Genomic DNA, 27,222 nt, shown 5'->3' with positions numbered 1-27,222 from the left:
GGGAATTCTCAAAGGCTTTAAGGCTCCTCCTTCCACCCAATCGGCGCTCTCACACACTATTGTTCCGCCCCCTCACCCTCGTTCGGTGACAGGCTGTGCCTCCCGGCCTCTGAGCCACTGGGGCCCCTTCAGAGACGGGTCTTCGTCTGGCATCGACCAATCAGAGCTCCAGAACGGAACCTGTCCACGCTGCGGAGAGCCCAGAAAGGAGGGGCAGCCGTGGCGGCCGCAGGAAAAACGCGGTGGTTGGAAGGACTCCCCGCAGGTTAGGCCATCCTATATAAAGCCGCAGGGATGCGAGATTGCTGTACCCAGCAAGGGTACAGAGGCAGGGCCGTAACTCCCTAAACACCGACCCAACACAGAGAGCCGTAGAAACGTCTTTATTGAAGGGGGTAGGGGTCATGCTGAGTTTGGGGACATGCAGTGAAGGGGCAGTCGTGAGCTGTCCTTGGTTTTCAGGGCCCCAGGTCTGCCCTGGACCCCTGGGCCTTCAGGGTCTCCGTCGGGCTGTTAGTCTGGCCAGGGTGCTCTGAGGTCCTTCAGGGCCAGTAACTTAGATTTGGTGTTCTGGACCTGTGACCAGAATGTAGATTGAAATGGGGACTCCAGGATTTGGGATCCCCTCAAGGCCTTGATGCCCCTCATGTATGAGATGGAGGCTTGAGGATTTGGGGTTCCCTTGGGGCTGGTGCTCTTGGAATTTGGGTGTCTTGAGATCCATGGACTCAGGGCATTGAAGTCCTCTGGTTTCCAGGGATGAGAATTCCTGTTTGGGGTTTCCTGGTGCCTATGAATAGGGCTTGAGGTGCTCTGGGGGCCCGGGATGCATATCTCCTCCATCCCAGGCACAAGAACCTCCATGATTGAGGTTTCCTGGGGGCTTGGGATTGGATTTATTAAATTTGGGATTCCCTGGGGATTTGGGGATTCCATGATTTGGGGATCCTGGGAGTTAGGGCTTTGGGGTCTCCTAGGGGCTGTAGGACTTGGGGGCACAGGGGAGTTTAGGACATGTACTCTGGGGTTTGGGATCCTCAGAGTCCCAGAATGGGACCTCCAAATTTTGGAGTCCCCCCAAAGGGGGAAATAATTACTTTAAAAATAGAGAATTTTCTGGGAGCCTGGCCAGCACAGGTGCTGTGGGCCGCATGGGGTGGGCTTCGTACAAGGCACTGGGGGTTTCTGGAGGGTGCAGAGGATAGGAAGACTTGGGGGTCCTGTAATTAGCACTTCCAGTGCTGTTTTGGTATCTGTAAATTGGGGGTGACAGTGGGCTGGTTAATGGGGGTTTCTTCTTGAGGGGTAAGAGCAGGGGGTTTCGTTAATGGAGGGAGTCTCTGATTGCAGTGTAAGGGGTTTGGGGTGACCATGGGGGTCACAACATCTTGAGGGGACTGATGTTAAATGTGGGTTTGTTACTCTTGCTCTGGAGGTGTTTCTTTCAAGGGGACTTGATGGTGGAGGAGGGGTTCTTTGTTAACAGGGAAGGGTTCTGATCCAGTGACTAGTGACTCAGGAATGTTCTGCTGTGGAGCATTATGTAGAGAAAGTCACCGTCATTTGGGGTGATGTGGAAATCTGTTATTGGGGGGGTCTGCTCTGAGGGGTTGGGACTAGCCTGAAGGTACTACACTTAGGGAATCTCTTTCTGGGTAACATAGGGTCTGTATTTGGGGGGTTATCATGAGGGAATCTGTTAATAATGGGGCCTCAGTGATCGAGGGCTGGCTAATGGGGGTCTCTATTCTGGATGTGTTACTGGGAATCTCTATCTCAGGGTGACTCGGGGGCTCCTTGTGTCAGCAGATGCTAGAGGAGGCTCTGTGTCTCTCTCAGATGTCCAGAGCCTCTAAGACTGCATCTCCGCCCTCAGCATCCAGGGAAACCAGCAACAGAAGAGCAACCTGGGGAAGAGAACTGTGTCACACGCTGGTGCAGGATGTGAGAGCATCTGGATCCGTCACCACCCAGCTCTTCCCCAAGTGTCTGGGATTTGGCCTTTCTGGATTCTGCCTCTGTCTCTCCAGCTGTGCCCTCTCAGGCTCCCGTGGAGCGGAAGGTGTTCTGCCTCCTTTACCTGCCCCTTAAAAGTTGAAGTCACCAGGGATTTTCCTGCCGGTCCAGTGGTTAAGACTCCGTGCTCACAACACAGGGGGTCCAGGTTCGATCCCTGGTCAGGGAACTAGATGCCGCATGCCGCGATGAAGATCCCGTGTGCCACAACTAAGACCCGGCGCAGCCAAATATATGTGTATATATATATATATATATATATATATATATATATATATATATGTTGAAGTCACCAGAATTCACTATGGGGCCTCACTCCCTAAAGACTGTTTCTGGGTAAGCTAACTAGTCCTACGTTTTCCTAACCTCTATTTCCAGCCCCAACCCGGAACTCCAGCCTCCCTGTGTCCAATGGCCTGGTGGATGCCTCTCCCTGAATATCCCACAGGAGAGGGGGGCCAAGGGTTGCTACGTACCTGGAGATGGAGTTCTCTGATGCGATGTCCTTTGGGGTCCGGACTGTTGTGAAGGTGCGTTTGGGCTGCGTCACTGAAGGGAAGGGCAAGGTCTCAGGTGAGGGGAAGATAGATCCACCTCTGTCCTCAACATCCACCCAGACTCTTTTTCATTAATATTTATCCACGTCCCCAATATCCTCCATTCCCAATAGCCATCTAGACCTCTTGTCAATAACATTCCCTGTGTCCTCCAAGACCTACCCACGTCCCCGGTGCCTGCTCAGAGCCTTCTCGTTAACATCCCCATCCCTATAGCGCCCATCCTTTTTGGGATCCTGTCTCATCATTTCCTGGACCCTGTGTCCCCAGTTAAATACTGGAGATTCTGTCACCAGCATATACCTGAGGACCCAAGACCTTTCCTCCTATCCCCAAATCCACACTCCTCCCACAGCCAGCCCCCAACTCACTTGTCACTTGATGTACTTTTTTGGCTCCAACATTATCCCCAGGGGGGTCAGTGGATCCACCAATCCTGGGGAGACACGAGGAGTGGGAGGAGTCAGAGCCACAAGAGGCCAGGGTCTGACCAGGAGCAGAGCCCCTGGGGGCCTACGACGAAAGAGCTAGGGTATGGGGGTGGATATCCACACTGTCCTCCTGGTCCCAGAGGAGGAGACATCCAAGCGGGGGATCAGGATTCTGGGTGGTGCCCTGAGTTGTGACCAGAGTTTGGGCTCACCTCTGAATTCGAGATGCTGGTGCAAAGACTCCATGCCGTTGGGGGCAGGTGAAGTACCGGACACCAAAGACAGAGCCATCATGCTTGCCGGTGGGCTGGTCTAGCTCTATGCCGTACCAGTAACCTGCAACAGGAGAGTGTCAGGATGCCTCAAGGCCCTGCCTGCCCCCAGCCCAGATAGCTATCCTCACCTGGGGCAAAGTCTGTCTTCCCATAGAAACGCACGATCCCTTGCTTCTGGCCTGCGACGAGGACTTGGTCTCCAACCTCAGCCTTAGCTCCTTCACGCTGCTGCAGGCTGCCCAGAGACGGGGATGATGGGGGCTTCTTCTTACCTGGCGGGGAGGGGACAAGGGGTGAGGGTGAGGCCTCCAGATGCCAGCCCTGGGGGCCCCGTGTCACCCAGAAAGCCACAAGGTAGAAACTGTCCTGGCTCAAACGAGACGAGCCTTCCTCTGAAATGGGGCTGGGGGGTGGGCTTGAAAGGAAACAATCCCAGCTGCCAGAGAACTGAGGGTGGGGGCTTTGGGCCTGAGGGACAACTAAGTCAAGAACCTAGAGAACCTCAAAACTCTTTCTCAAAGTTGAGGATATTTGGGCCAAGGGAAAAACTGAGTCTCAGAAGTCAGAAACCCAGAAACTGTCCTTTTAAAATGAAGGGGGGAGTTAGGTCTGAGGATAAATCAAGTCACTAAAGCCAGGAACCCTGTAGATTCTTCCCTAAAACTGGGAGAAAACCTTTGGGTCTAAGGGGAAACTAAGTCATAGGGGGCAGGGAAAACACAGGTCCTTGCAAGAACTGGGTGGGACCAGTACTGAGTCAAAGGAGAAACTGAGGCACAAAAGTCAGGAACTCAGAGGTCATCCTCTAAAATGGGAGTTTGAGCCTGAGGAGAAACTGAGTCACAGAAGCTGGACTACCCACAGAACATCCTCAAGAATGGCTCTCGTCACTCCTAGGGCTCCCCCTCTGACCTTTGTGTTCCCTGCGGCCTTTGCCAGTGACACGGGAGAAGTCCATCCGGGGAGTCCGAGGTGTGGAGGTGACGGATGAGGGAGGTGCGTCCACTGCCTTGGAGATCTTGGACACAGAGGCAAAGAGACCTGGGGGGACAGAGTCTGGGCTGGGAGTTGTCCAAGCCTCTGCCCTCTGACCCCCCCCCCCATCACCTCCCAACCCCAGCACTCAGCAGCAGCATCAGAACTACTGAGTGGACCCCACCACCATCCTTCTGGGCCCCAGTGGGACTGACCCTGCTTGGGAGGGCAGATGAAGTACCGGACACCCCCAACACTGCCATCATTCTTGCCCTCAGGTTCATCCAGTTCCACGCCCACCCACTGGCCGCTGGCGAACTCCGTGGTCCCGCAGAACCGTAGCGTGCCCGTCTGAGGAAACAAGGGAGGATATGGCTTGGGTGCACCTTGAGAGGCCATGATAAGATCACCGGCACACAGGCAGCATGGTGGGATGGATGAGGGAGCCCCAGGCTTAAATCTCAGCTTGGACATCACCATTCACTGGTTGTATAACTTAACTGTACTGTGCCTCAACGTCCTCATCTGCGAAATGGGAACAGAAATCTCACCCACCTTACAGGATTGTTACAGAGCTGCGCTGTCCGATGCAGTAAATGGCCACTAGCCACATATGACAATTTAAATTAACTAAAATTAAATTAAAATATCATTTCTCCAATCACACTAGCCACATTTCAAGTGCTTAATAGCCACATGTGGCTAATGGCTACTTCACTGGACTACACAGACACAGAACATTTCCAATCTCACAGAAAGGTCTATTGGACATGAATGCTATAGAGACATAAAAGCCCTCAGAACAGGGCCTGGTGCTGAGAAAGGGATCAGTAAGTGTTGACTATTATTATCCTGTAACTTTGGTAAAGGGACCTCACGGGGCCTCGGTTTCATTTGGAAAATGGGGATAACAATCCACCTCAGAGGCTGGTTATGTGGTGGAAACATTTTTAATATATGTGAAGTTGCTTAGCTGCAGTGAGTGTGGTTATTATCATTGGTGTGAGGCTTCTTCACTGCTCTAAGCCTCAGTTCCTTATCTATAAAATGGGCTAAATAATAGTGCCTACTTTGGAGAGTTGGTGTGGGGATCAGAACAGTGCCTGGCACACAAAGAGCCAAGCCCTATTCTAAGGGCTTTAACACATTTTAACTAATTTAAACCTCGAAAATAATCTAAAAAGAGAGTGGATATATGTATATACATAACTGATTCACTTTGCTGTTCAGCAGAAACTAACACAACATTGTAAATCAACTATATGCCAATAAAAATTAATTTAAAAAAACAAAATAAAATAAACCTCAAACAACCCCCCTCAAATGGGTACTATCAGCTCCATTTTACAGATGAAGAAACTGATGCCCAGAGAGGTGAAATCACTGGCCCCACAGCTGGTAAGTGGCAAAGCTGAGATCTGCCTGAGCAAATCCCTGAGCCTGAGTTTATAACCACTGTGCTATGCTGCTTCTCTACAGGCAGAGATTGTTATTACATGTCTTCAGACAAAGAGTTTCACCTCTTGGGCTTCTTACAGTCTTCTATATTGTAAAATGGAGAGAATCAACCCATCCTGCTTTCAAAACTGTCACACTGATTTGATTAGATCATGTACAGAAACTTTCCAGATGGGGCTGATGCATGCAAAACTCCTGATTACGAAACAAAATGTGACTTTTATGGCTTCTCACTGTACAAAGAAACAAAATTCAAATTCACTCCAGTGGCCTGCAGGCCTGGTGAGATCCAGCCCCTGCTAACATCTCCACTTCACCCTCCCTAGATAACTCCCCTCCAGTCACACTACCCCTCCCCTCCTCTAGGACTTTGTACCTGCGGTCTCCTCTGTCTCCATATTTTTGCAAGGTGAGCTCCTTCCCATCTCAGCTCAGATATCACCTCCTCAGAGAAGCCTTCTCAGAAGACCTTAGCTAAAACCACCTCGGCCCTCAGCCAGGGCCAATTTATTAAATCCAAGCATTTAATGGTTTTCAAAGCCTTTGTTGCTACTGGAAATTATCTTAACTATGGGTATACTTTATTGACTGTCTCTTCCTCAATAGAAATGGAGTTCTATGAGAGCAGGGCTGGGGCTAACACAGGCCTTTATCCCCAAGGACAGGCTGGGTCCAGCATGGAGCCTGAGGGACACCAGGTAAATGAATCAAACTTGGAATGCTTGGATGCATGAAGATTCTCTCTGTCCTCTGGGACTTTATACCTGCTCCCCCTCCCTAAGGCCCCCTTCTCCCTCTCTTCTCCTGGCTCACTCCTCAGCATTTTCAAGTGAGCAAAGTATTGATCACTCTGGGAACACAAGTGGCCCCTGGATGGGAACCACAAGGCCCAGGGGGACCCAAAGGGGGCAGAGTTGCGCTGATCACTCTGCATGTGCTTCCTCATGAGCCACGACGGCTCCGGGTTGTCACTGTCAGGAGATGGATCTGCCTTCCCCCTTGGTCTGAGAGCTCAGCTTGGGTGGGGCACAAAGGAGGCACTCACAGAACAACTGTTAGACGAAATGAATACTGTGTGCATGACTGCGAGGGTGGGCAGGCAAAGGGGAGAGTCTGCACTCTGCCCAAAGACCCAGCTCTGAGGGATGAGGGCTGAGTCCTGCCCTCCCTTCCCTGCTCCAGTCCCTGACCTTCTGGCCATCCAGTAGCACGCGGTCTCCCAGGCGCAGGCCCAGTGCACTGAGCATGAGATTGCCTGGGACGTTGTCATAGTTGGGTAGCGTGACCTTGGGGAGGGCGCAGGAGAGGGGCACAGCCTCCTCCAGTAGCGTCCGCAGCTCCTTGGCCACCAGCGCCGCCTCTGCCTTGTCCAGGGACATGTCCATGGGGTCTGGGACCACCTCCGCTGGCACCTGTCCCTTTCGGTTCTGGGGGCCAACAGGAAGAGAGGGAGCAAAGACTCAGCGGCATAGGCTGCACTCCCACTGAGCCCATGCCCCCAGAGACCCCGGGAGGAGGTGAGGCAGAGGTGGGAGTAGGTCATACCCTGGGCCAACTTGGAAATGGGAAGGGGTGGGGCATTAAGGTACAGACCACGGTCCCCAGGGAAGTCCACCCCTGAGACCTCAGCCTGGGGATGTCAAGTATGGAGCCAATAGGGAATGAAGGTCCCACTTCAGTGCTGTAGGTCATGCCTTCAGGGCCAAGACCCCAAGCCCGGAATGGGGCCATGTGAAGGACAAACACTGAAAATGGGCTCCTGTGGTACCGGGTTAAGGGTCCAACTGGGCCAATGGGGAATGAGAGTTTCAAGAAACTCAAGTGGTCCTGCTCCGCCCCCTCCCCCGCTCCCATCCTCTGCAGAGGCCTGCTGGCCAGAAAGCGGTTGGGGAGGAAGGAGAAGGAAGATAACAGGACTGGGCCAGGGTGGCAGTACCCGAAGCGCCGGGTTGGCGCCGTGTTCCAGCAAACATTTGGCCGCGCCCAGGCACAGATTGGAGGCAGCGATGTGCAGGGCTGAGCCATGGTTGAAGTCACTGCACGTGGAGTTCACCACTGGGAAGTGTGTGAGAGGAGGGTTCCGGGTGAGCGCCCTCAGCACCCCAGCCCTCCCGCTGCCTTCCAGCCTCTTCCTCCATCTCTTAACCCGCAGGCCCCGGGGCCTCCCGCAGCCTCTGACGCAGAGCCCCGCCCCTCCTCGGCCACACCCCTCCCAACCAGCTCCCGCCAGGCCCTGACGTTTTGGACCCCTGAACTCCTTCTCCCGCACCTCGCGCCTCACGCCTCCCGCCTCCCACCCTGGCCTCCCATGCCAGGCCCCATCAGTCGCCTTCCCCGCCTTCTCACTTGTCTCCTCCCCCCACACCTGGGTACCCTCCTTCTGCTTCCAGCCCTCCTTCCTCGCCTAGGTCCTGCCCCTCCCAGCCCGGCCCCTCCTCCTCACCTCGGGGCCGTGCACCCTTCAGTAGCACGCGCACGAGATCCGGCACGTCAAAATAGGCCGCGTAGTGAAGCGCGTTCATGTTGGTCCAGCGGCTGCGCAGGGTCACGTCTGCGCCCAGTGCCAGCAGCTGCTGCGAGAGGCGTACAGCCGCCGCGGGGTCCCCTGCGCGACAGCCCAGGTCAGCTTGGGTCCCCTCCTCCAGAGTGTGGGCCCAGGGCATGGGGAAGGCCCAGGGCTTCAGGGACTGCACTTTGGGATCTTAGGCTGTGGGTCCAGGATGGAGGTCTGAGGGCCGGGGTTCTGAGCGTGTTGGGCGTGGGAGTTAGGTTTGGGGGTTTGGACCCTCACCGACTCCGTGGGCCCCCGCCTTGCACGCATAATGGAGCAGTGTCATGTCGGTCAGCCCATCACGATCATTCACATGGCAGCCTCGACGCAGAATCTGGGAGTACCAGGGGACCAGGGAGGGTTACCCAAACACATGAGGAACCCCTTCCTCTCCCCCCTCGCTTCCCCAGCGCTCTCACCTCATTGCCAATGACATCAATCTTGTGCTGGACTTGGGGCACCCACTGGCGCACAATGGCGAACAGCTCAGGGATGGTGGTCTGCGGGTCAAACAGAATCTCCTGGCAGGCAGGGTCGTTGGGGTCGAAGAAGGTGAAGGCTAGGGTGGTGAGAGGTCCAAGGTCACCCCAGGCAAGCTGTGGACTGACCCCCTTCCTTCCATCCTAAGGCAGTGGAGCTCTAGACCTTTAAAACCTTCTAATGCAGAGTCTCAAACTGGTGGCACATGGGCCACAGGCATTTTCTGTGTGGCCAGAGTGAGGTTTCAAAATCAGGAGGTTTCACATAAAAATGTGGATGCCTGGTGTATCTTGAAAAATTGGAAGATCATATAGCAGCAAACTCCACCCCATGAAACAAGAGTGTGGTAAGGAGTCTGCATGCCCAAGGGGGCTGCTACTGCTCTAGCGCATGTTGCCCTGTCAGGGCATGGTTTAGCCAAATCTCCAGGGTAAAGGAAATTAGAAAGCCAGAGATCACGGTTTTTAAGAAAAATCTCCCCAAATTTCAATTACTGTGCAGTGCACATAAGATGGATCCATGGGCAGGATCCAACCTGTGGCCAGCCAGGGTGTGCCCAGAGGAACTTCCATCTCCCCCCTTTAGAGTGTTGCCCTGTAGTAACGTCAGCACCCAGCACAGCGCTGGCACAAGGCAAGAGCCCAGTGCGTGTTGAATGGATGAGCAAATGAATGACCAGATGACACAGAGCCCTGGGAAGTACCGCATAGAAGGTGTCTCCCGGAAGCAGCCTGTGTGTTCTTTTTAAAACCCCAGTCACAGCACAGCTCTCCTTGGCCAAGCCTGCCCTGGCTCCCATCACACTCAGAGTACAGACCCAAATCCTCACCCTGGCCCACAGGCCCTGCACAAACTGGCCTCGTCTGTTCTCCGCCCTCTCCCCCTCACTCATTCCCCTCCAGCCACACTGACCTCCTTCTGTCCTTCCAACTCGCCAGGCAAATTCCTCTCTCGGGGCTTTGTGCTTGCTGTTTTTCTTGCCTGGGCCCGTCTTCCCTGAGATCTTCCTAAGGCTTCAGAGAGGCCTCCCCAGACCACCCTGGCTAAATCAGCACTTCTGCCCTTCTTTATCTCTTGCCCTTTTTCATTTCTTTAAAAATATCACTACTTAGGGACTTCCCTGGTGGTCTAGCGGTTAAGACACTGCGCTTCCTGTGCAGGGGGCCCGGGTTCGATCCCTGGTCAGGGAACTAAGATCCCCACATGCCACATGGCGTGGCCAAAAGAAAAAAAAATAAGAAAAAAATCACTACTTAACATTACTTGTTTACTCCTTCCTCCCTCCCTCTTTTCCTCTCTTTCTCTTCTTCCTCATTCTCTTCCTTTCTTGCTCGTCCCCCTCACTAGGACGTTTCCAGGCTGCCTTGTTCACTCCCTTATCCATGCAGGAGGCGCTCTGTCAGTCTAGCTGAATTAATGTACAAATTTAATAAATACACGAGTTCCTCTTGGAGTCCACCTTAGCCCTCTCTCTGTCCTAGACCACATTTTCAGATTCCTTCATATTCTGTGACCAAACCCTCCTTGTTCTACAAGCAGGATTCCTGGGGATGGGGGTGCTGATACCCTAGACTCTTTGACTTCCCAGCAGGCCACAGGCCCCAGCCACATCCAGCCACATTTCCAGTGGAGATTTTCCAGTTTCCCAGGGTGGATACCCGGCCCTAGAGACCCAGATAACGTTCTTATTTTTCTACCAGACTGAAGGCAACTTATGGCCTCTCTGACCCACCTCTAGTGTGTGACATGTCCACAGACGCCACCCCTCCTGCCCTATCCTGATGACGCCTACTCTCTGAACTTGGAACCTCATCTCCGAACTTACAGCTGCTGGGGATTCCCAGCCAACATCTTCTAAAAGCCTCCTCCTATATCTAATTCTGGCTGAGCTCCACCCTCTCCACCCAGTAGCCAGAGGGAGCTTTTAAAAATATAAATCAGACCTGCCCTCCCCCCAGACTGCTCTCCCCCGCCATCACACTTAGAATATATCCAGAGTTGTCACAGTAGCCTTTAAGGCCCTTCCAGATCTAGCCATTGCCAACCTCTCATCTCAACTCCAATCACTCCCTAACAGCAACACCGGGATTTTCCTTCTGCTCCAAGCTCAGTCCTGCCTCAGGGTTTTTGCACTTGCTGCTTACAGCCTGGAACACTCTTTCTCCAGCTCTCCTATGGCTGATTCCTCCTCATGCTCTGGGTCTCAGCCTAAATGCCACCTCGTCAGAAGACCCACCCTGACCACTCTGTCTCAAGGTGCTGCCCCCTAGCCATTCTCTATTATATCTCCATCTTTTATTTCTTTCATAGCATTCACTCTAATCTGAACTTATCCGATTTATATACCTGTTACTTGCTTAGTCTTGCCTTCTCTTCTGAGAGCAGGGATCATGCCTGGATTGCTCACCATTAAATCTCCATCTCCTAGCACAAGGCTTGTCACAGAGTAGTGGTGATGGATAAATACTGCTTGGTGAATGAGTAGACACTTCCCGTTTCTCCAAGAGGCCACCCTCTCAGCTCCACATCTTCCTACCTCAGAGCCTTTACTCCTGCGGTTACCTTGCCTAGGACCCCCTTCCCCTGATCTTTTCCCTTGTTAACCCTCAATTCATCCTTGGGTCTCCCTCAAATGTTATTTCCTCAGGGAAAGCATATCTTAAAAAGCTCTTACAGAATTCGGTTCTTAGCAAACACAATTCTCATCATGTCTTGTAATTATGTACTTATATTTTTATACTTATTTGTGTGGTTGTCATTGAGGCCTGTGAGTTCTCTTAGGCAAAGACGAGATCTGTCTTGCTCCATGCTGTGCCCCCAGTTCCTAGGTCCATAGCAGGCTTTCCAAAAATGCTTGTTTAATGACTAAATGACTGAATGATGTGTCATGAATTAAATATTATGATTATCCCAATTCCATTCTCCAATGGGTGAATGAATTAATGAAGGGGGGGTGGAATCCAAGGGCCAGGACTCCTCCAGAACACCTTCAAATCCTCCAGAATCCTCCCACCATCTCCACCAGCAGAGTTCAGCCAAACCTCCCTGGCCACCCAAGGCTCCAGGCCATATTGCAGAGTGGGGAGGGTGGTTACCGTAGTCCTTGGGGAGGGGGGCAGGTGCCGAGGGGTGCACAACAGGCTTCTGCCGGCGCTCCTGGGTGGGGCTGGGGGGCTCTGGGACAGGCTCATCCTCCTCCTCCTCCTCTTCTCCCTCCGCCCTGAGCGGCGGGGCCATCGGGGCGGGATCTGTCTTAGTCATGGTCCTTGGTGGCCCTCAGGGGGCAGGTGCAGAGTTCGGGGTGGCCTTCAGGCAAATCCTGGGGGCAGAGGTCAGCTAGAGAGGGTGCCCCACAGTCTCCGGAATCTCAGCCCCCCAGACGCTCCCCGGCCTCCGGTTGGCTCCCACGCCCCCAGCTCTGGATTTTGGGCAATCATAGGGACGCCAGTCACCCATCAGAGGACGCTGGTTTGTGAGCCCAGCGCCTACCACTTCCCCCAGGCCAGTCCCCCATTCTTCTCCTCCCGCGTCAGGGCCCTCAGTCTAGGCCGCCCCCTCCCCCGGTTTGTTTATCTCAGGATGCAGGATGCTTTGCCCCTCCCCTTCTCCGCGGGCCTCCCCTCTACCCATCTTACCTCGGGTGGCTGGGGCTGGAGACCAAAGCTGAAACCGGGGAAACTGGAGTAATGGGGTGTCAGTGTCTGGGGAAGTGATGGGGGAGAAGGAGACAGAGAGAAGGGGACGAGGCCCGGACGCCGACGGGGGATGGGGGCGGAGAGGGAGGGGCGCTGATGGCGCATGCGCTGTCACCCCCAACCAGGCGCGGGGGCGGAGACACTGCGAGGCTGCTTGCATTGATGAAAAGGCTGGAGGCAGCGGTGGGAAGGGTATAGACACCGAGGATAGGGAGAAGAAGAAATGGCCACGAAGAAGGCTGTGAGGCATGGAGACAGGAGAGAGATGAAGCAGGGACAAGGGCAAAAAGAGAGGGATGGGAAAACGGGCACAGCTCTTATTGTCCATCCCGCTGTGATAGTGCCTTTCCGAAGGACTGCAAACCAGACCAGTTTGGGCAGGGGTCTCGATGTGTGGTAGTGGTGGGTGTTTTCTCTCTCTGACATATCAGACCTGACCTCTACTCCATGTCCGCCCTAGACAAGGGATGTCTCAGAGGGATGATTTTGTGGAGACTCCTATAATCACTGTCATTGTCGTTATCACATAGTGCTCACACAGCACTTACCCAGAGAAGTTAAGCCATTTACCCAAGGGCATACAGCAAATAGGTAATGGAGCTAAGACTTGAATCCCAGTGGCCGGGCTATAGAGTCTGGGCTTTTAATCACCGTGCTACATGGCTTTGGCAGTGTCTAGGGGATAGATCTGCCGCCAATGGACTCCTCCCCCAGAAAGGCCTCCAGGAGCCAGCCCAGGGATGAGGCCTTCCTGGCTCCATCATCCTGGCTGGGCTGTCACACCTGACTGGCTGTGGCCTGCACTGTCCACAATCATCCCAGCCTGAACAGGGCTGGCTGACTTCGCCTTCCACCTCTCATCCTTCTAATGTGCAGGCCCAGTAGCTCCATTCAAGATATTTCCAGAATTTCATCCCTGACCCCAGTCCCAGGCCCTCATCCTGGTCCATCCTTCATCCTCTCCCACCTGGACTATGGCAGCTCCCCCCCACACCCCAATATGCCAGAGGGACCTATTAACACCTATCACATCAGGACCTTCCTAAAGGCATCTGCTTGCTGCACCTCACTGCAGGTAACAGCCAATGTCTCAACCACAACCCACAAGTCCCTGTGTGAACTTCCCTGTCATCTCTCCAATCTCACCTCCTCTCACTCTCCCCCTCGGTCACTCCACTCTAACCATCCTGGCCTCCTTGTTCCTCCTCACCCCAGGACCTCTGCACTGGCTTTCCTTCTGCCTGGAATGCTCTTTCCCCAGATACCTGGTTCCCTTACTCCTCTCCTTTAGGCTTTCGCTTATTTGGTACCTTTCCAATGAGACCTTTTCTGCTCTAACATTGCGTCCCACCCCCACCCTCCTCACACACAAACACTCACTCCCTTCCCTGCTTCAGTGTTCGCCATAGCAACACTGTCTTCCTCCGGCTTATACCTTAGATGGTAGGGCATGTGCAGGGGCTGTTCTTCTCCCTGGAACGTCCACGTGCCTTCCAGGCCAGCTCCTTCTCATCATCAGGTGTCTGCTCAAACATTGTCTCCTTAGAGAGTCCTCCCTCCCACCCAGCCCATTACATTTTCATTCAGTCTTTTTGACACTTATCACAACCTGAAATTATACTGTTTATTAGTTTACTAGTTCATCTTCTGCTCAAGCAGAAAGTGAGCACCACGAGGACAGGACTTTTGTCAGCTGTGTTCACTGCTGTATCCCCAGCTTGGCACCAGGCTTGGCAAAGGGTATGAGGGGCTCTTCAGAACCAGGTACAACTCTCTCCAAACAAACAACCCTTGCTCTGCTCTGAGGATGTTTTACTGACCGCAAAGATTGAAGGTGGGGTCGGGACCTGGTTCCCAGGGTAATCACTGCTGACAGGGGTCTTGGGCCCAGGTCAGCCCTAAGGTTCAAGGGGTCCCTAGGAGGAGGTGGTGGGAGCCAGGCCCTTGAGGGAGCCACTGCTATGCCCCAGGCATGGGTCATGGGGCTGGGCCAAGCCCACATTTGATGCGTCTCTCTTCCTGTGTCTTCTATCATCTGTCCTGGTCCTTATGCACTGGGAGTCTGAGTGTCCAGGAGCTCAGGCTTGGCGTCCAGGGTAGGAGGTGCAGGACCTTGGGCAAGGACCACATCTATGTCAGGCCCTCCACAGATGATGGTGAAGGCTTGGGATTCCTCAGGTCCAGGGAGCTGGGCCGTCCCAGGCAAGGAAGTAGTAGAGATGGAGGACACAGGGGAATGAGGGGAGTGAGGGGAGGGAAGGAGGGAAGGAAAAAGTGGGGGCAGTGGGAGAAATGGTGAGGAACAGGGAGGTGGAGGTGGGAGGGGGGTGTCAGGAGACAGAGAGAGATACGGGCAGAGAGAGATGTGAGGAGAGAGATGTGGGGGAAGAGAGACATGGAGAGACATATGGGGGGTGGGAGAAATGTAGGGGCAGGGAGACAGGGACATGGATACGGGGGATAAAGATGCAGATGAAGAGAGACACGGGAAGTGGGGAGATAGATGGGATGACAGAGACATAGGGGGCAGAAAGACAAAGATGAATGTGGGAGAAAGAGGAAGAGATTGAGAGGCAGGGATGGAATGGGGGCAGGGGAGGCAGAGAGAGACACTGTCAGCCCAAGGGCCCTGGCAGGCTCCATGAAGAGCCCCAGGCCTGAGTCTGAGTTATGTCCTTGCCCCCCCACCCAACCCCCCGTATGTCCCTCTTGTGCTCCAGCATGGTTCAGGCCACAGTCTCAAACATAAAGCCTCCGGGGACAGCCACTGCAGCTCTAGCTGACTGCTACTATCTGGGGATGTGAACCCAGTGCTGCTAGATCTGCTGAGCCTTCAGGAAAGACCAGAAAATATTTTACAGCATTACTGAGGCCAAAAGAATAATATCTGTGGGCCAGGCCCAACCCACTGGCTGTCAGGTTGAGACACCTTAGCTACAGAGGTACCTCAGGGGCTTTCTGAAACCCCCTCCCACCTCCCTTGTCCAGGCAGGAACAAGGGTCCTGGGACCTCAAGCTTGACCCTGGGGTTTTAAGCAGGAAAAAGGCCTGGTCAAATTTTGATTTTTAAAGACATGATCCCCTCGGGAATTCCTTGGTGGTGCAGTGGTTAGGACTCTGTGCTTCCACTGCAGGGGGCACGGATTCGATCCCTGCTCGGGGAACTAAGACCTCACAAGCCACGTGGCGTGGCCGAAAAAAAAAGACATGATCCCCTCCACTCCCCACGCCAGAAAATACTCAGCAGTAAAACGTAGGGGCAAAAGGGCCTTAGATAGGGCCTGGGAGACTCTAGTATAGAGTTGCAAACTCAAGCTCTATAGGGGCCAGGCAGGGAGCTCTCCCACAGAGCACAGGCCTCCTCTGGGGCCAGACACCTGGGTCTGAATCCTGGCTCTGCAACTTACTGACTGCCTGGCTTTGGGCAAGTTACTGGACCACTCTGTGCTTCAGTTTTTTCATATGGAAAATGGGGACAAGAGCAGTTTCAATATCAAGGTCATAGTGAGTTTTCAATAAGTTATTAACTCTGTGTCTAGAAGAGAGTAAGGGCTGCTTAAATATTATAATATTATTAAATGGAGCAGCCACTACTCAGCTCCCACCGATAGTTGCTTGGCATTGCCAGACTGATTTTTTTTCAAGCCAGAAATTTGGAAACACGGGTGAAATGTTCTGACTTTCAACTCTGGACTCTAGTTTAGCCGAAAGCACACCAACTGTGTGGGCCGGGCAGGGCACTCACCGCGCGCAGCCGGCCCCGGTGCGCCGGCGCCAGCAGGCTCTCCACGCGCAGCTGCTTCGCCAGCTGTTCCAGAGCCCGCAGCCGCGCCTGGTGCCGCTCGTGGCGCCGCTGGAGCCTCCGCACCCGCCGCTGCAGCGCTCCCAGCGCCGCGCCCAGCCCGGGCCGGGGGTGCTGGGCCGACACTCCAGGGCGCGGCCCCGTGGGAACCGGCGGAAGCGGCAGGGGAGTCAGGAACACTGTGGCTGGGGCTTCGGGACCCCCGGATGCTGGTCCCAGCACCACAAGCTGTACGGGGCCAGGGGCCGGGACGGCTGGGCCAGGGGACAGGGACGTGGCCTCCTGCGGAGGCGGAGGCACGACTGGTTTCTCGGTGCTTCGGGAATTCGTCTGCCTCTGGAAGACAAGGCAAGGGATGGGGGATGGAGGACATCAGGGCCGGACTCCAAGGGAAAATTCCTCAGGAGTGGAGGGCTGAGAGTCAGCCTGCAGGAGGGACCTCCCTCAGAGGGGAGGGCGGGGGATCAGACTCCAGCCATGGGACTCTCCTGAGCTCACCTTGGCGGGCGGCGCTCGGGAGAAGATGGAGGGCACAGCATCCGGCCGCAGGTAGCGCACGCCCCAGCGCCACTGGAAGCAAGAGGGGGCGAAGTGCTCGCTGCACAGGTGCTGGTGGCAGCTAGGCACCCAGTGCTCGCGCCCCATGTGCCTCAGCCAGGCCTGCAGCCGGGGGCCATCCTTCAGGGGGAACCTGCCGGGGGGCGGGGTCAGCGAGATCAGGTCCAACCCCACCCCTCCCTGAGGATACGCACACCCAGAGGTCCCTGAGCTCCAGACCTCTGCCTCCCCCGGGCCAGAATCTGGCCCTGCCTCCCAACCAGGCTCTCAACCTCCTACTCACATCCAGTTCTTCAGGCTCCACCTTTTAAACACCCAGCATCAGCCCACCTCTCCCACCTCCATTGACCCTCCTATCCAGCCTCCAGCTTCCAGCCTCCCCTGGCTGGGTTTCTGCAACAGTCTCCTCCCTGGTCTCTTTGCCCACTGTCACTCTCCCTTCCCCCCAAGTCTGTTCCTCCATATGAATCTCAGGAGGCAGTTTACAAAATCGGACAAATCTAGAATGTGGGAGATCCCATATTCATGGGGGTAGGGGTGGGATTATAGATTAAAAGAGATTTAAGAAACATCAGTCCAAAGGCAGATGTGGACTTTCTCTGCAACAAACCATTCTGTAAAAAGACATTTTAATACAACTGGGGGAAACTGAACATGAATTGGGTATTAGATAATTGTAAGAAGTTAATTTTGCTAGGTGTGATAATTATATTGGTTTAACCTTCTAAAATAGTCATCTGTTGGAAAAATATTCTGAAGTATTTATAGATAAAAGACCTAATGTCTGGAATTTACTTTAAAATACTGCATTAAAGATGTACATGGGAGGAAGGTGGATGAAAAACATTAGCAAAATGTTGACAACTGGTACAACTGAGTGATAGATACATGAGGATTCATTTAAACAACTCTATTTTTTGTGTATGCTTGAAAACATGTTAAAAAGTTTTTAAACAACTTAACAACAACAACAAATAACCCGACTAAAAAATGGGCAAAGGACTTGAATAGACATTTCTCCAAAGAAGATACAAATGGCCAACCAGCATATGAAAAGATGCTCAACATCATTTATCATTAGGAAAATGCCAATCAAAACCACAAGATTGGGCTTCCCTGGTGGCGCAGTGGTTAAGAATCTGCCTGCCAATGCAGAGGACACAGGTTCGAGCCCTGGTCTGGGAAGATCCCACATGCCGCGGAGCAACTAAGCCCGTGGGCCACAACTACTGAGCCTGCGCATGTAGAGCCTGTGCTCCACAATGAGAGGCCACGACAATGAGAAGCCCGCGCACCGCGATGAAGAGTAGTCCCCGCTCACCGCAACTAGAGAAAGCCTGCGCACAGAAACGAAGACCCAACACAGCCAAAAATAAATAAATAAAGTAAATAAATTTATAAAAAAAAACCCCACAAGATATCACCTCATAACCATTAGAATGACTACTATACAAAAACAAACAAACAAACACAAAATAACAAGTGTTGGCAAGGACGAGCAGAAACTGGAACCCTGTGCACTGTTGGTGGGAATGTAAAATGGAGCAGTCTCTATGAATAGTATGGCTGTTCCTCAAAAAATTGAAAATAGAATTACCATATGACCCAACAATCCCTCTTCTGGATACAGACCCCCTAAAAATTGAAAGCAGAGTCTCGAAGAGATATGCGCATACTCACGTGCATAATAGCATTATTTACAATGCGCATACTCACGTGCATAATAGCATTATTTACAATAGCCAAAAGCGGGAAGAAACCCAAGGGTCCATCAACAAATGAATGGATTAGCAAAAGGTGGTATATACATACAATGAAATATTATTCAGCCTTAAAAAGGAAAGAAATTCTGACACATACTATAACATGAATCTTGAGTACATTACGGTAAGTGAAATAAACCAGTCACAAAAAACCCAAATACTGTATGATTCCACTTATATGGGGTATCTAAAGTAGTCAAATTCAGAGAAACAGAAAGTAGAATGGTGGTTGCCAGGGGCTAGGGGGGAGGGGGAGGGAAATTGGGAGTTCTTGTTCAATGGGCATAGAGTTTCAGTTTGGCAAGATGAAGAAGTTCTGGAGGGACTTCCCTGGTGGTGCAGTGGTTAAGAATCTGCCTACAGATCCAGGGGACATGGGTTCGATCCCTGGTCCGGGAAGATCCCACATGCCACGGAGCAACTAAGCGCGTGCGCCACAGCTACTGAGCCTGCACTCTAGAGCCCACGAGCCACACCTACTGAGCCTGCGTGCTACAACTACTGAAGCCCACGTGCCTAGAGCCCGTGCTCTGCAACAGGAGAAGCCACTGCAATGAGAGGCCCACACACCGCAACGAAGAGTAGCCCCCACTCACCGCAGCTAGAGAAATCCCGCGCACGGCAACGAAGACCCAATACAGCCAAAAATAAATAAATAAACTTTTTAAAAAAAGAAAGAAAAAGTTCTGGAGATTGGTTGCTCAACAACGTGAACATGCTTAACACTACTGAATTTAAAAATGGTTAAGGGGAGATTTTATGTTATGTGTATTTTACCACAATTAAAATTTTTTTTAATTTTAAAGTTGTTTTTTTTAAATGAATTAAATAAAAGCTTTCCCAGTGGGAGTGGATAGGGGTTATCTGATAAGGCACCCTCTACAGGCGCCCAACTACTTCTGTGTCCATTAGAAGTAGTGCCACCCGTTAACTGGTGCCACTGTCCCCACCGTCTCTTTTTGCCCTCTTTTATAGCAATACACTTTCTATTTAGACCTGGGCTCAAGACTGTCCACAATAAAGACCTCATTTCCCAGCTTCATTTGCAGCTAGAGGTGGCCAAATGATTAAGTTCCGGCCAGTTTGTTCTATGGGAGCTGCCAGAAACTGTGAGACATTAAAGGTTTATTTTAAGCTGCTAAATGTTGGGATAGTTTGTTATGGAGCATTAGATAACTAATACAGTCATTCATCCACATCCCACCTTCACAATGTCTTCCATATCTGTGACGTTATTTACTTAATATTTTTCTTAAAATTGACCAACTTATTAAACGAAGATACCTAAAAGAGAAACTTAAACCACAATTGAAAATGGAAAACCAGTATCAATTCCATAAATAGGAGTTAACCATAAAAACACCTGATATCTTTACTTGCTGAGGGCTATAAGGCCTGCTCTCTCTTTGTTAAAAAGGAAGAGTAAGGAGTGTTAGAGAGTGGGGGACAATCCCATCCATAGGAGACAGGACAAATAAACTCCGGCATACGCACACAAAAGAATACCACACAGCTCTAAAATAGGTTGAAGGCACTGTATGAAATGACATGCTATTGTCAGGCATATATTATGTGAAAAAAGCAAGGTTCCAAATAGAGTATATCAGCTTTTAGTCATTGTGGCAGCCTGAATAACGGTCCCCCAAAAGACATCCATGTCCTAATCCCCGGAGCCTGTGAATATTGCATTTCATGACAAAAGATGTGATTAAGTTAAGGATCTTGAGATGGGGAAAATTATCCTACATCATCCGGGTTGGCCCTAAATGCAGTTGCAAGTATTCTTATAAGAGGGAAGCAGGAGAACATACTACCACAGATAAAAGAGGAGACGCAATGTGACGATAGAGGCAGAGATTGGAGTGATGTGGCCAAAAGCCAAGGAATGCCTGCGGACACCAGAAACTGGAAGATGCAAGGAACAGATTTTCTCCTAGAGCCTCCTGGGGAATGCAGCCCTGCTGACACCTTGATTTTGGGCCCAGTAAAATCGATCTGGATTGTGAGAGAATAATTCCTATTGTTTTAAGCCACCAGCAGTTTGTAACAGCAGTCATAGGAAACTAACAAAGTAATAAAGGGGGAAACAAGAACATATGTTTAGACTTGCTTGCATTTGCATAAAGAAACACTGGGAAACACACATAAGAAAGTAAAGAGGCCACCAGTGGGGAGGAGGTGGATGGGATGGACAGAGGTTGTTGGTGGGGAGCAAAGGAAGGCTTCTCAGGCAAAAGGCAGACAGAGAGGGAAGTGGGGGATAGCTGGTGAATGAGGACAGAAGGGCTGACTCAGAGGAGAGCGTGGCATCCAAAGAGCAGAACCCAAGGGCACAGAGCCAGAAACTCTGGCTGCTGCAGTTCCTTCAGCCTCAATCTGAGATCCAAATGTTCTCACCAGCCTCCTTCTGCCTGGACACGAACATGAAATCCCTTGTACCAGCACTTCCCACCTACTCCTGGGCAGAGACTGCCAACTGATTACTCCACGTCCACTCTCTTCTTCTTCCTTATTAACCAACTCCAACTTTTTTCAGGCCATAATGTGCCCTGTTAGACGACTGTCTCCCAGGTTCCTTTGCAGTAGGTGGGCCATGTAACTAAGTTCTGGCCAATACTTTCATGTTGGGTGAGACATCTAGGATGGTACCTTAAATGTGAGAGGGTTCTCAAATGGAATCAGAAGCAGCTCAAGGGGCAAAGGAGGAAAGTAATATCATAGAAAACCTCTTCCTAATTTGGTCTTGTTTTTATTCTCTTTTGTTCCTCTAGATGGCAACATTTATGATAGGAAATGTCCCTCTCTAAGATTCTACCTTAAGTGCACAGCCAGTGTCCTCCTTTTTTTTTTTTTTTTTTTTTTTTTTTTTATGGCTGTGTTGGGTCTTCGTTTCTGTGCGAGGGCTTTCTCTAGTTGCGGCAAGCGGGGGCCACTCTTCATCGCGGTGCGCGGGCCTCTCATTATCGCGGCCTCCCTTGTTGCGGAGCACAGGCTCCAGACGCGCAGGCTCAGTAATTGTGGCTCACGGGCCTAGTTGCTCCGTGGCATGTGGGATCTTCCCAGACCAGGGCTCGAACCCGTGTCCCCTGCATTGGCAGGCAGATTCTCAACCACTGCGCCACCAGGGAAGCCCCTCCTTTTTTTATAGAATATTTTAGTCTTGTTGGCCATTCTATCTACAGCACTGCTAGGAGTTCTTCTTTTCTTCCTTACTAACATAACTCAAAATGTCTTCAGGGTGGTTAACTGCCCAGCAAAAGACTACACTTCCCAGGCTCCTTTGCAGTTGGGGGGGTGACCAATGATGAAGAACCTACCATTGGGTGGGATTTCTGAGAAGGCTTTGTAAAGCAGACCAGCTTAGTTTAGAGTTGTGTCTCTTTTGCTCTTCGTCCCTTCTCTTTTCTCCCTCCAGAAATGGTTGGGCATGATGGCTGAGGTACTTGGCAGCCACTGGATGGATATGAAAGATGGGACCCTCATCCCTGATGATTGTGGAACTGCCACACCAGTGCTCATCTGCCAACCTCTGTACTTGTTTCATGTGAGAGAAAAATAAACCTTGCGGTAGACTGTATTATTGTTCAAAACATTTGCTGCCCTTCCCCACACGAAGATACACACTTCCACTCTACTGACCTGACGCTTGCCATAGACTTGCTGTGGCCAAAGAAGTAAAAGCGATATGGGCCACTTCTAAATATACAATTTACCAGTAGCCATTGGGTGATTCTCCCCACTTTCTCTTTTCCCCCTCCCACAAGACCACCAATATTCCAGGTAGGGGAGGCTCCTTCAGCCTGAATCCCCAATTAAGATACAGTAGAGAAGGGCCACAAAAGGACATTAGTGTGAGTGAGGAATAAACCTTTGTTGTGGTAAGCCACTGAGATTCTGTGAGTTTGTCACTGTAGCATAACCTAACCACGCTGATTCCTATAGACCCCATAATTTGGTAAAGCCACTATTATTTCAGGACTTTGTTACTGCCAGACAGATGCAATTCCCACCTGTTAGACACCTCCCCCTGCCATGAGAGATGACTGTCATTTGTTCCTGAAAGGGCCTAAATCACAACTAATGAATGTTTCCTTTTGCACCCAGGCAGGAATTTCGAGTTACTTCCTAGCAGCCACTTCCCTCAGTGTTTCACCTTGTTCCTTCCTAGCATCCCTGCCCTCTCTTGAATCTCTTTCGGAGACTGCTCCTCACCAAACTCTTAGCTAAATGGCTTCTTCAAGAGTGACTCAGGGATGGGCCTTGAGGTGGGCATGGGTCAGCCTGTGTGAGGAACAGCCTGGCAGCCATTGGTGGGATTTAAACAACATAGACATGAACTGATTTTTATACGGTCGCCTGGCTGCTATGCACAGTTCTCACTGTTCTCCTTATTATTATGTGTGAAGCACTTAGAACAGTACCTGGTATACAGTAAGTGCTCTTTAAGCAAGTTATTATTGTTATCGCTGTTAAGGGAAGCAAGCGTAGAAGTAGGGAGACCAGCAAGCATCTATCACAGAGTCTCATTAAGAAATGATGGGGACTTCCCTGGTGGTCCAACGGGTAAGACTCTGCACTCCCAATACAGGGGGCCCGGGTTCGATCCCTGGTCAGGGAACTAGATCCCACGTGCATGCCACAACTAAGAGTTCGCATGCCACAATTAGGAAGTCCACATGCTGCAACTAAGAAGTCCACGTGCCACAACTAAAGATCCCACATGCCACAACTAAATATCCCGCATGCCGCAACTAAGACCCAGCACAGCCAAAATAAAGAAAGAAAGAAAGAAGAAAGAAAGAAAGAAAGAAATATTAAAAAAAGCAAGAAAGAAATAATGGCAGCCTGGGCTACGCTGTGACAGCAGAGGTGATCAGAAGTGGTCAGACTAGGAATGTGGTGGGTTTTCTTTCTTTCCTTATTTCCTGATAGTTTAGTGAGGATTCTTCCCTTTGCATTTATAACTGTATTGCCAAGGAGTTAGGGCTTTTGTTGTGATTGCTGCAGGATGGGACTGTTTTGGAGGGTAGAGTCAAAGGATGGATTAATGGACTAGATTGGGGGCAGTGGTGCTGAAGAAAAGAAAGGATCAAGTTGTGTCCTCAGTTCTTCAATGATTGACCCCGCACCTATCCATGAGCTCCGTCAGGGCAGGAACAAGATCTGTCAGGGTCCTTTGTGTCCAGCAGGAGCTTACTTACTACAGGAGACACTCGGAGTTGCTGACTTAATAAACGATGTCAGAGTGATATATTTTAAAAAGCAAGTCTGGACATACTGATTTAGGTTCAAAGACTCCTCTGCCCTCCTCCTACCCTGAACCAGGGTCCCTCAAGGGATAGCTGGGACATGGCATTCTGAGTTTCCTGAGGAGCCCATCTGAAATGCATTCATCGAATTCATCCAACAAATATTTACTGAGCACCCACTATGTGCCAGGCGCTGTTCTAGATGGTGGGGACACAACAGGGTATGAGACAGAAAAAAATCCCTGCCTTCATGGAGCTGACGTTCTAGTGGAGGAGCCAATAAATGAATATATCAAATATGTGGTATGCCAGAAAGTGGTAAATGTTAAAGGGAAAAATAAAGCAGGAGGCAAATAGGGAGAATATGTATGTACTGGGAGACGGTTATCATTTTACAGAGTGGTGGTCATAAAGGGAAGATCTTTCCAAGCAGAGGGAACAGCACAGGCTGTTCAGAACAGGGGAAGGCCCTGGGGCAACAATGTGCCTGGCATGCTAGAGGAACATGGAATAAGCCAGTGACACTGGAGCAAAGTAAGGGGCAGGAGGGAGGAGATGAGGTCAGACAGAGAGTGGGGATCCAGCTCCTGTGGGGCTTTGTAGGCCTGTTCTCTGCCTGCTCCAGCCTCATCTTCTTGTCTTTACAGAATCAGGTGGGAGCTGGGGAGGGGATCTGAGCCCTGATCAGACTGTGGGAGCAGGTTGACAAATGGAGAGACTACTAAAATAGTGCAGTCATGCAGTTGGGAGGTGACAGTGGCCAACACCAGGGTGAGGGCAAGGAAGGGGGTTAGAAGTGGTAAATTCTTGATAGACTTTAAAGGGAGAGCCAGCAGGATTTGCTAATGGACTGGATGCGGAATGTGTCCTGGCCCACTTAGACTAAGGCCACCAGGGACAAACCTGTAGTCTAGGGAAGTCAGGTTTATTTACCACGGTAATAAGGGGACTGTACACCAGAGATACTGTGGGGAGTTTCATCAAACAGAGGAAAATAATTATTATTTGGGTTTGGTGAATGGGTGAAATTTAGGTGAAAGGTAAGTGAAACAGTGTTTGGATAGGCTCAAAGCAAAGCAGAAATGTGTGTAAAGGGATCAATATCAGACCTGGATTACAAAGTGGGCCCAGGGTCTGTCTCCTTGGAAGCAATAAAGTTTGGATAGATGTGGAATACTGTGTCCAGAAACCCCTTACCTGAAGCTCTGCACCTGGATTGTAAATCAAGGTTGCTTCTCTGTGTCAAAGTGACTCAACTTCTCCAAACCTTAAGTAAGATGTTTCATTCTTACTGATGTAATTTCAAACAGCAGTTTGTGATGGCCTACGATTTTAGAGAACAAAGCTTCCAAGTAAGAAAGCAGCAGTCACTCAAAAGAAAGGGAGTTTTGTCACTTTACATCTGCAGCACATCCCTGAGAAAAATATAGAAAATTTTTTTCCTATTAACTCTTCAGCTAGCTTTTCCCGTGTCTGTCATTCCAGCCAAATAAATAAGAAAGCAGGTCTTTTGTTGTTATTGGGGTTTTTTTTGTTTTACAGTTCAAGCTAATTTTTACTTTCTCAAGTGTGAGAAAAGAGAAGTAAAGATGACTCTAAGGGTTTCTAGCCTGAAAGACGGTAAGGATGCAAAGCTATTAACTAGGATAAGAAAGGCTATGGGAGGTTTTAGGAGAGACAAAATCAGGAGCTTGGTTTCGGATGTTTTGAGTTTGAGATGCCTCAAATCCATGGGGATGGCGAGTGGGAAATTGTAGGCTCTTTCTGAGCCTGGACCAACCTCACTTCTGTCTACACAGCCCTCCCATTCCTCCGCTCGCCCCGTTCACTACCTGCAGTTAATCGTCTACCCCTGCTGTTTCACACATCTGCACCTTTACATGTGCGGTGTCTACTGTTAGTGAAACACCGGGAATACGGTCTCTTCAGCCTGCTAACCCGGCTTCCAGACACACCCAAGCTGGACTAGGTCCCCCGCACTGCTGCATTTATCCTCGGGCCCGCCCCCACAGGGCCCCGCCTCCCTGCAAGCCCCGCCCCTCGCTTGCGCTCACTTGTAGAAGCTCACCGGGCGGTTGTCCGCGCCCAGTTGGCCCGCATTGTTGGAGCAGTTCGGAGCCCGGCAGTACTTGGGCATGGCTGTCCAACCCAACTGGGTTTTGCCCGGCCTGCAGACGCACTTTGGTCCTCACCGGGCGCCGCCGAACCCCGCCCAGCCCGCGCGCTTGCAGCGTGCCTGACGTAAGGGCCCCTAGGGCCTCGTCACGTGCCCGCGTACTGCGCGCCGGGCCGCGTTACCACAGCTACGCCCTCATCACGTGGCAAATGGAGAAAAGCGAGAATGTCTGCGCAAAGCCGGCTCTTAGCCTCCCTCACATGATGGGGGAGAGATGGCGTCAAGGCGTTTCTGAGTCTGCGCCAACTCTTCAGTCTTTTTTCGGCTCCACCCTACGCTTACATCCGGGCGACTGCCACTGCGCGCATATTCGCCCATGGGTGGGGGTGGGGGGCAGCAAAAAGCGAGGCGAGGAGGCTTTGGCATTAGCCTCGTAAAAGTTAAAACCTGATATTTAGTGAATGATGAAAACACAGACGGGATCAAAAACAAACTCCACAACGCTCGATCAAGCATCAAGCTGAGGAGCCGTGGCTCCACCCTGCCAGACACTCCGCTCCGCCTCTTAGCTCTCATTGGTCAAAAGCGCCGCCTGGCAACCCTGAGATTGGCCAGACCGGCAGCCGGCCGCGTCCAATGGGCGGCGGCGCCGGCTTTCCCGCGGCCGTTCGCTGTTCGGTGGCGGTTGAGGAGGGTAACGGTCGCCGGGCTCCGGAGCGACGATGGCGGCCTTGGGGCCCGGAGGCTACGCGCGGAACGATGCAGTCGAGAAGTTGCCATCCATCATGGCGGGAGTTCCGGCACGGAGGGCCCAGTCCTCCCCGCCCCCCGTTCCACCGCTCTGCCTCCGGCGGCGGACGAGACTCTCGGCGGCGCCAGAGGACACGGTGCAGAACCGGGTGAGGAGCTGCTTACCTTGCCCATCTCAGTTCCAGGTTCCCCTGGGTCTCCCTTGGTCCCGCCCTTAGATCTTTGGCCCCGCCTCTCAGCCCCCGGTTGGTACACCTTCTAGCTGTTCTCTGACCCGACTAGTCCTCTAAACCCCGCCCCCTTAGCCAAGGCTCATCCCACTGCCCTGTCTGCTCCTCTCTCGGGTAGTGCCCGTCGTTCCTACTCCGACTTCTCAAACCCTGGCCCCACCCTTAGCCCTTGGAGCGTTGCCGGGGTTCCTCCCTGGCCCTGTACCTTGGAGCGCATTTTAGTTTTGCTAATCATCTTCTAGTTCTGTTTATCCCTTTAGTTACCTTTAGACGTATCTCTGGGCTCTTCCACTTTTGTTGACCTCACCCACCTCTT

At 51.7% G+C, this 27,222-nt stretch overlaps 3 protein-coding genes, 1 long non-coding RNA gene and 1 other non-coding gene across 10 annotated transcripts in view; 3 read left to right on the top strand and 2 right to left on the bottom strand.

Annotated features, from left to right (window-relative positions):
- Nucleotides 1-179: 179 nt before the first annotated feature.
- LOC132353345 (uncharacterized) lies at nt 180-6,251 on the top strand. 3 transcript variants are annotated; one of them, XR_009499013.1, is made up of 5 exons: nt 180-265; nt 1,840-2,062; nt 2,395-2,546; nt 4,177-4,275; nt 4,533-6,251. It is a non-coding gene; the product is annotated as an uncharacterized LOC132353345 (long non-coding RNA). The 3 variants fall into 3 exon arrangements; XR_009499012.1 differs by having other exon boundaries at nt 1,840-2,164; XR_009499014.1 differs by lacking the exon at nt 4,177-4,275 and having other exon boundaries at nt 1,840-2,164.
- Nucleotides 369-13,293, bottom strand: CLIP3 (CAP-Gly domain containing linker protein 3). 2 transcript variants are annotated; one of them, XM_059904478.1, is made up of 14 exons: nt 12,379-13,290; nt 11,839-12,062; nt 8,683-8,822; nt 8,504-8,597; nt 8,156-8,317; nt 7,649-7,767; nt 6,903-7,139; nt 4,470-4,605; nt 4,192-4,320; nt 3,408-3,551; nt 3,217-3,340; nt 2,945-3,009; nt 2,493-2,565; nt 369-1,907 (listed from the first exon to the last, which is right to left on the bottom strand). In XM_059904478.1, exons 2-14 carry the CDS (start codon nt 12,002-12,004, stop codon nt 1,853-1,855), a joined length of 1,644 nt encoding a protein of 547 aa, XP_059760461.1. In that variant the 5' UTR covers nt 12,005-12,062; nt 12,379-13,290; the 3' UTR covers nt 369-1,852. The 2 variants fall into 2 exon arrangements, with proteins under 2 accessions (XP_059760461.1, XP_059760460.1); XM_059904477.1 differs by lacking the exon at nt 369-1,907 and having other exon boundaries at nt 2,323-2,565; nt 12,379-13,293.
- Nucleotides 9,861-9,933, top strand: TRNAR-CCU (transfer RNA arginine (anticodon CCU)). Its single transcript has one exon. It is a non-coding gene; the product is annotated as a tRNA-Arg (tRNA).
- Nucleotides 13,294-14,037: 744 nt separating the features above from the next.
- Nucleotides 14,038-26,178, bottom strand: THAP8 (THAP domain containing 8). Of its 3 annotated transcripts, XM_059904713.1 has the most exons (5): nt 25,865-25,940; nt 25,008-25,134; nt 16,739-16,931; nt 16,184-16,576; nt 14,038-14,626 (listed from the first exon to the last, which is right to left on the bottom strand). In XM_059904713.1, exons 3-5 carry the CDS (start codon nt 16,883-16,885, stop codon nt 14,486-14,488), a joined length of 681 nt encoding a protein of 226 aa, XP_059760696.1. In that variant the 5' UTR covers nt 16,886-16,931; nt 25,008-25,134; nt 25,865-25,940; the 3' UTR covers nt 14,038-14,485. The 3 variants fall into 3 exon arrangements, with proteins under 3 accessions (XP_059760696.1, XP_059760694.1, XP_059760695.1); XM_059904711.1 differs by lacking the exon at nt 25,008-25,134 and having other exon boundaries at nt 25,865-26,178; XM_059904712.1 differs by lacking the exon at nt 25,008-25,134 and having other exon boundaries at nt 25,879-26,178.
- A 427-nt stretch (nt 26,179-26,605) lies between these two features.
- The window catches only part of WDR62 (WD repeat domain 62), a 48,387-nt gene continuing 47,770 nt past the window's right edge, over nt 26,606-27,222 (top strand). The window contains exon 1 of the mRNA XM_059904710.1: nt 26,606-26,825. Coding sequence (XP_059760693.1) covers nt 26,649-26,825 — 177 coding nt within the window. The 5' untranslated portion in view covers nt 26,606-26,648. The remainder of the gene's footprint in view (nt 26,826-27,222) is intronic.

Source organism: Balaenoptera ricei, chromosome 19 (genome assembly GCF_028023285.1).
Source record: "Balaenoptera ricei isolate mBalRic1 chromosome 19, mBalRic1.hap2, whole genome shotgun sequence".
Classification (NCBI taxonomy): Eukaryota; Metazoa; Chordata; class Mammalia; order Artiodactyla; family Balaenopteridae; genus Balaenoptera; species Balaenoptera ricei.
Note: the sequence above shows the minus strand (reverse complement) of the source record. Positions and strands in the feature narration are given on the sequence as shown.

Excerpts from the sequence above, each read along its gene's own strand:
- CLIP3 (XM_059904477.1), bottom strand. The coding sequence starts at position 12,004 with ATGACTAAGACAGATCCCGCCCCGATGGCCCCGCCGCTCAGGGCGGAG. Across the intron at positions 7,768-8,155 it reads GAAGGGTGCACGGCCCCGAG|TGGTGAACTCCACGTGCAGT; the intron begins GTGAGGAGGAGG and ends CACACTTCCCAG. Across the intron at positions 3,552-4,191 it reads AGGCCGCAGGGAACACAAAG|GTAAGAAGAAGCCCCCATCA; the intron begins GTCAGAGGGGGA and ends CCTCCCCGCCAG.
- THAP8 (XM_059904711.1), bottom strand. The coding sequence starts at position 25,947 with ATGCCCAAGTACTGCCGGGCTCCGAACTGCTCCAACAATGCGGGCCAA. Across the intron at positions 16,577-16,738 it reads CCCGAGCGCCGCCCGCCAAG|AGGCAGACGAATTCCCGAAG; the intron begins GTGAGCTCAGGA and ends CTTGTCTTCCAG. Across the intron at positions 14,627-16,183 it reads ACCGGGGCCGGCTGCGCGCG|CTCCCTGGACCTGAGGAATC; the intron begins GTGAGTGCCCTG and ends GGGACGGCCCAG.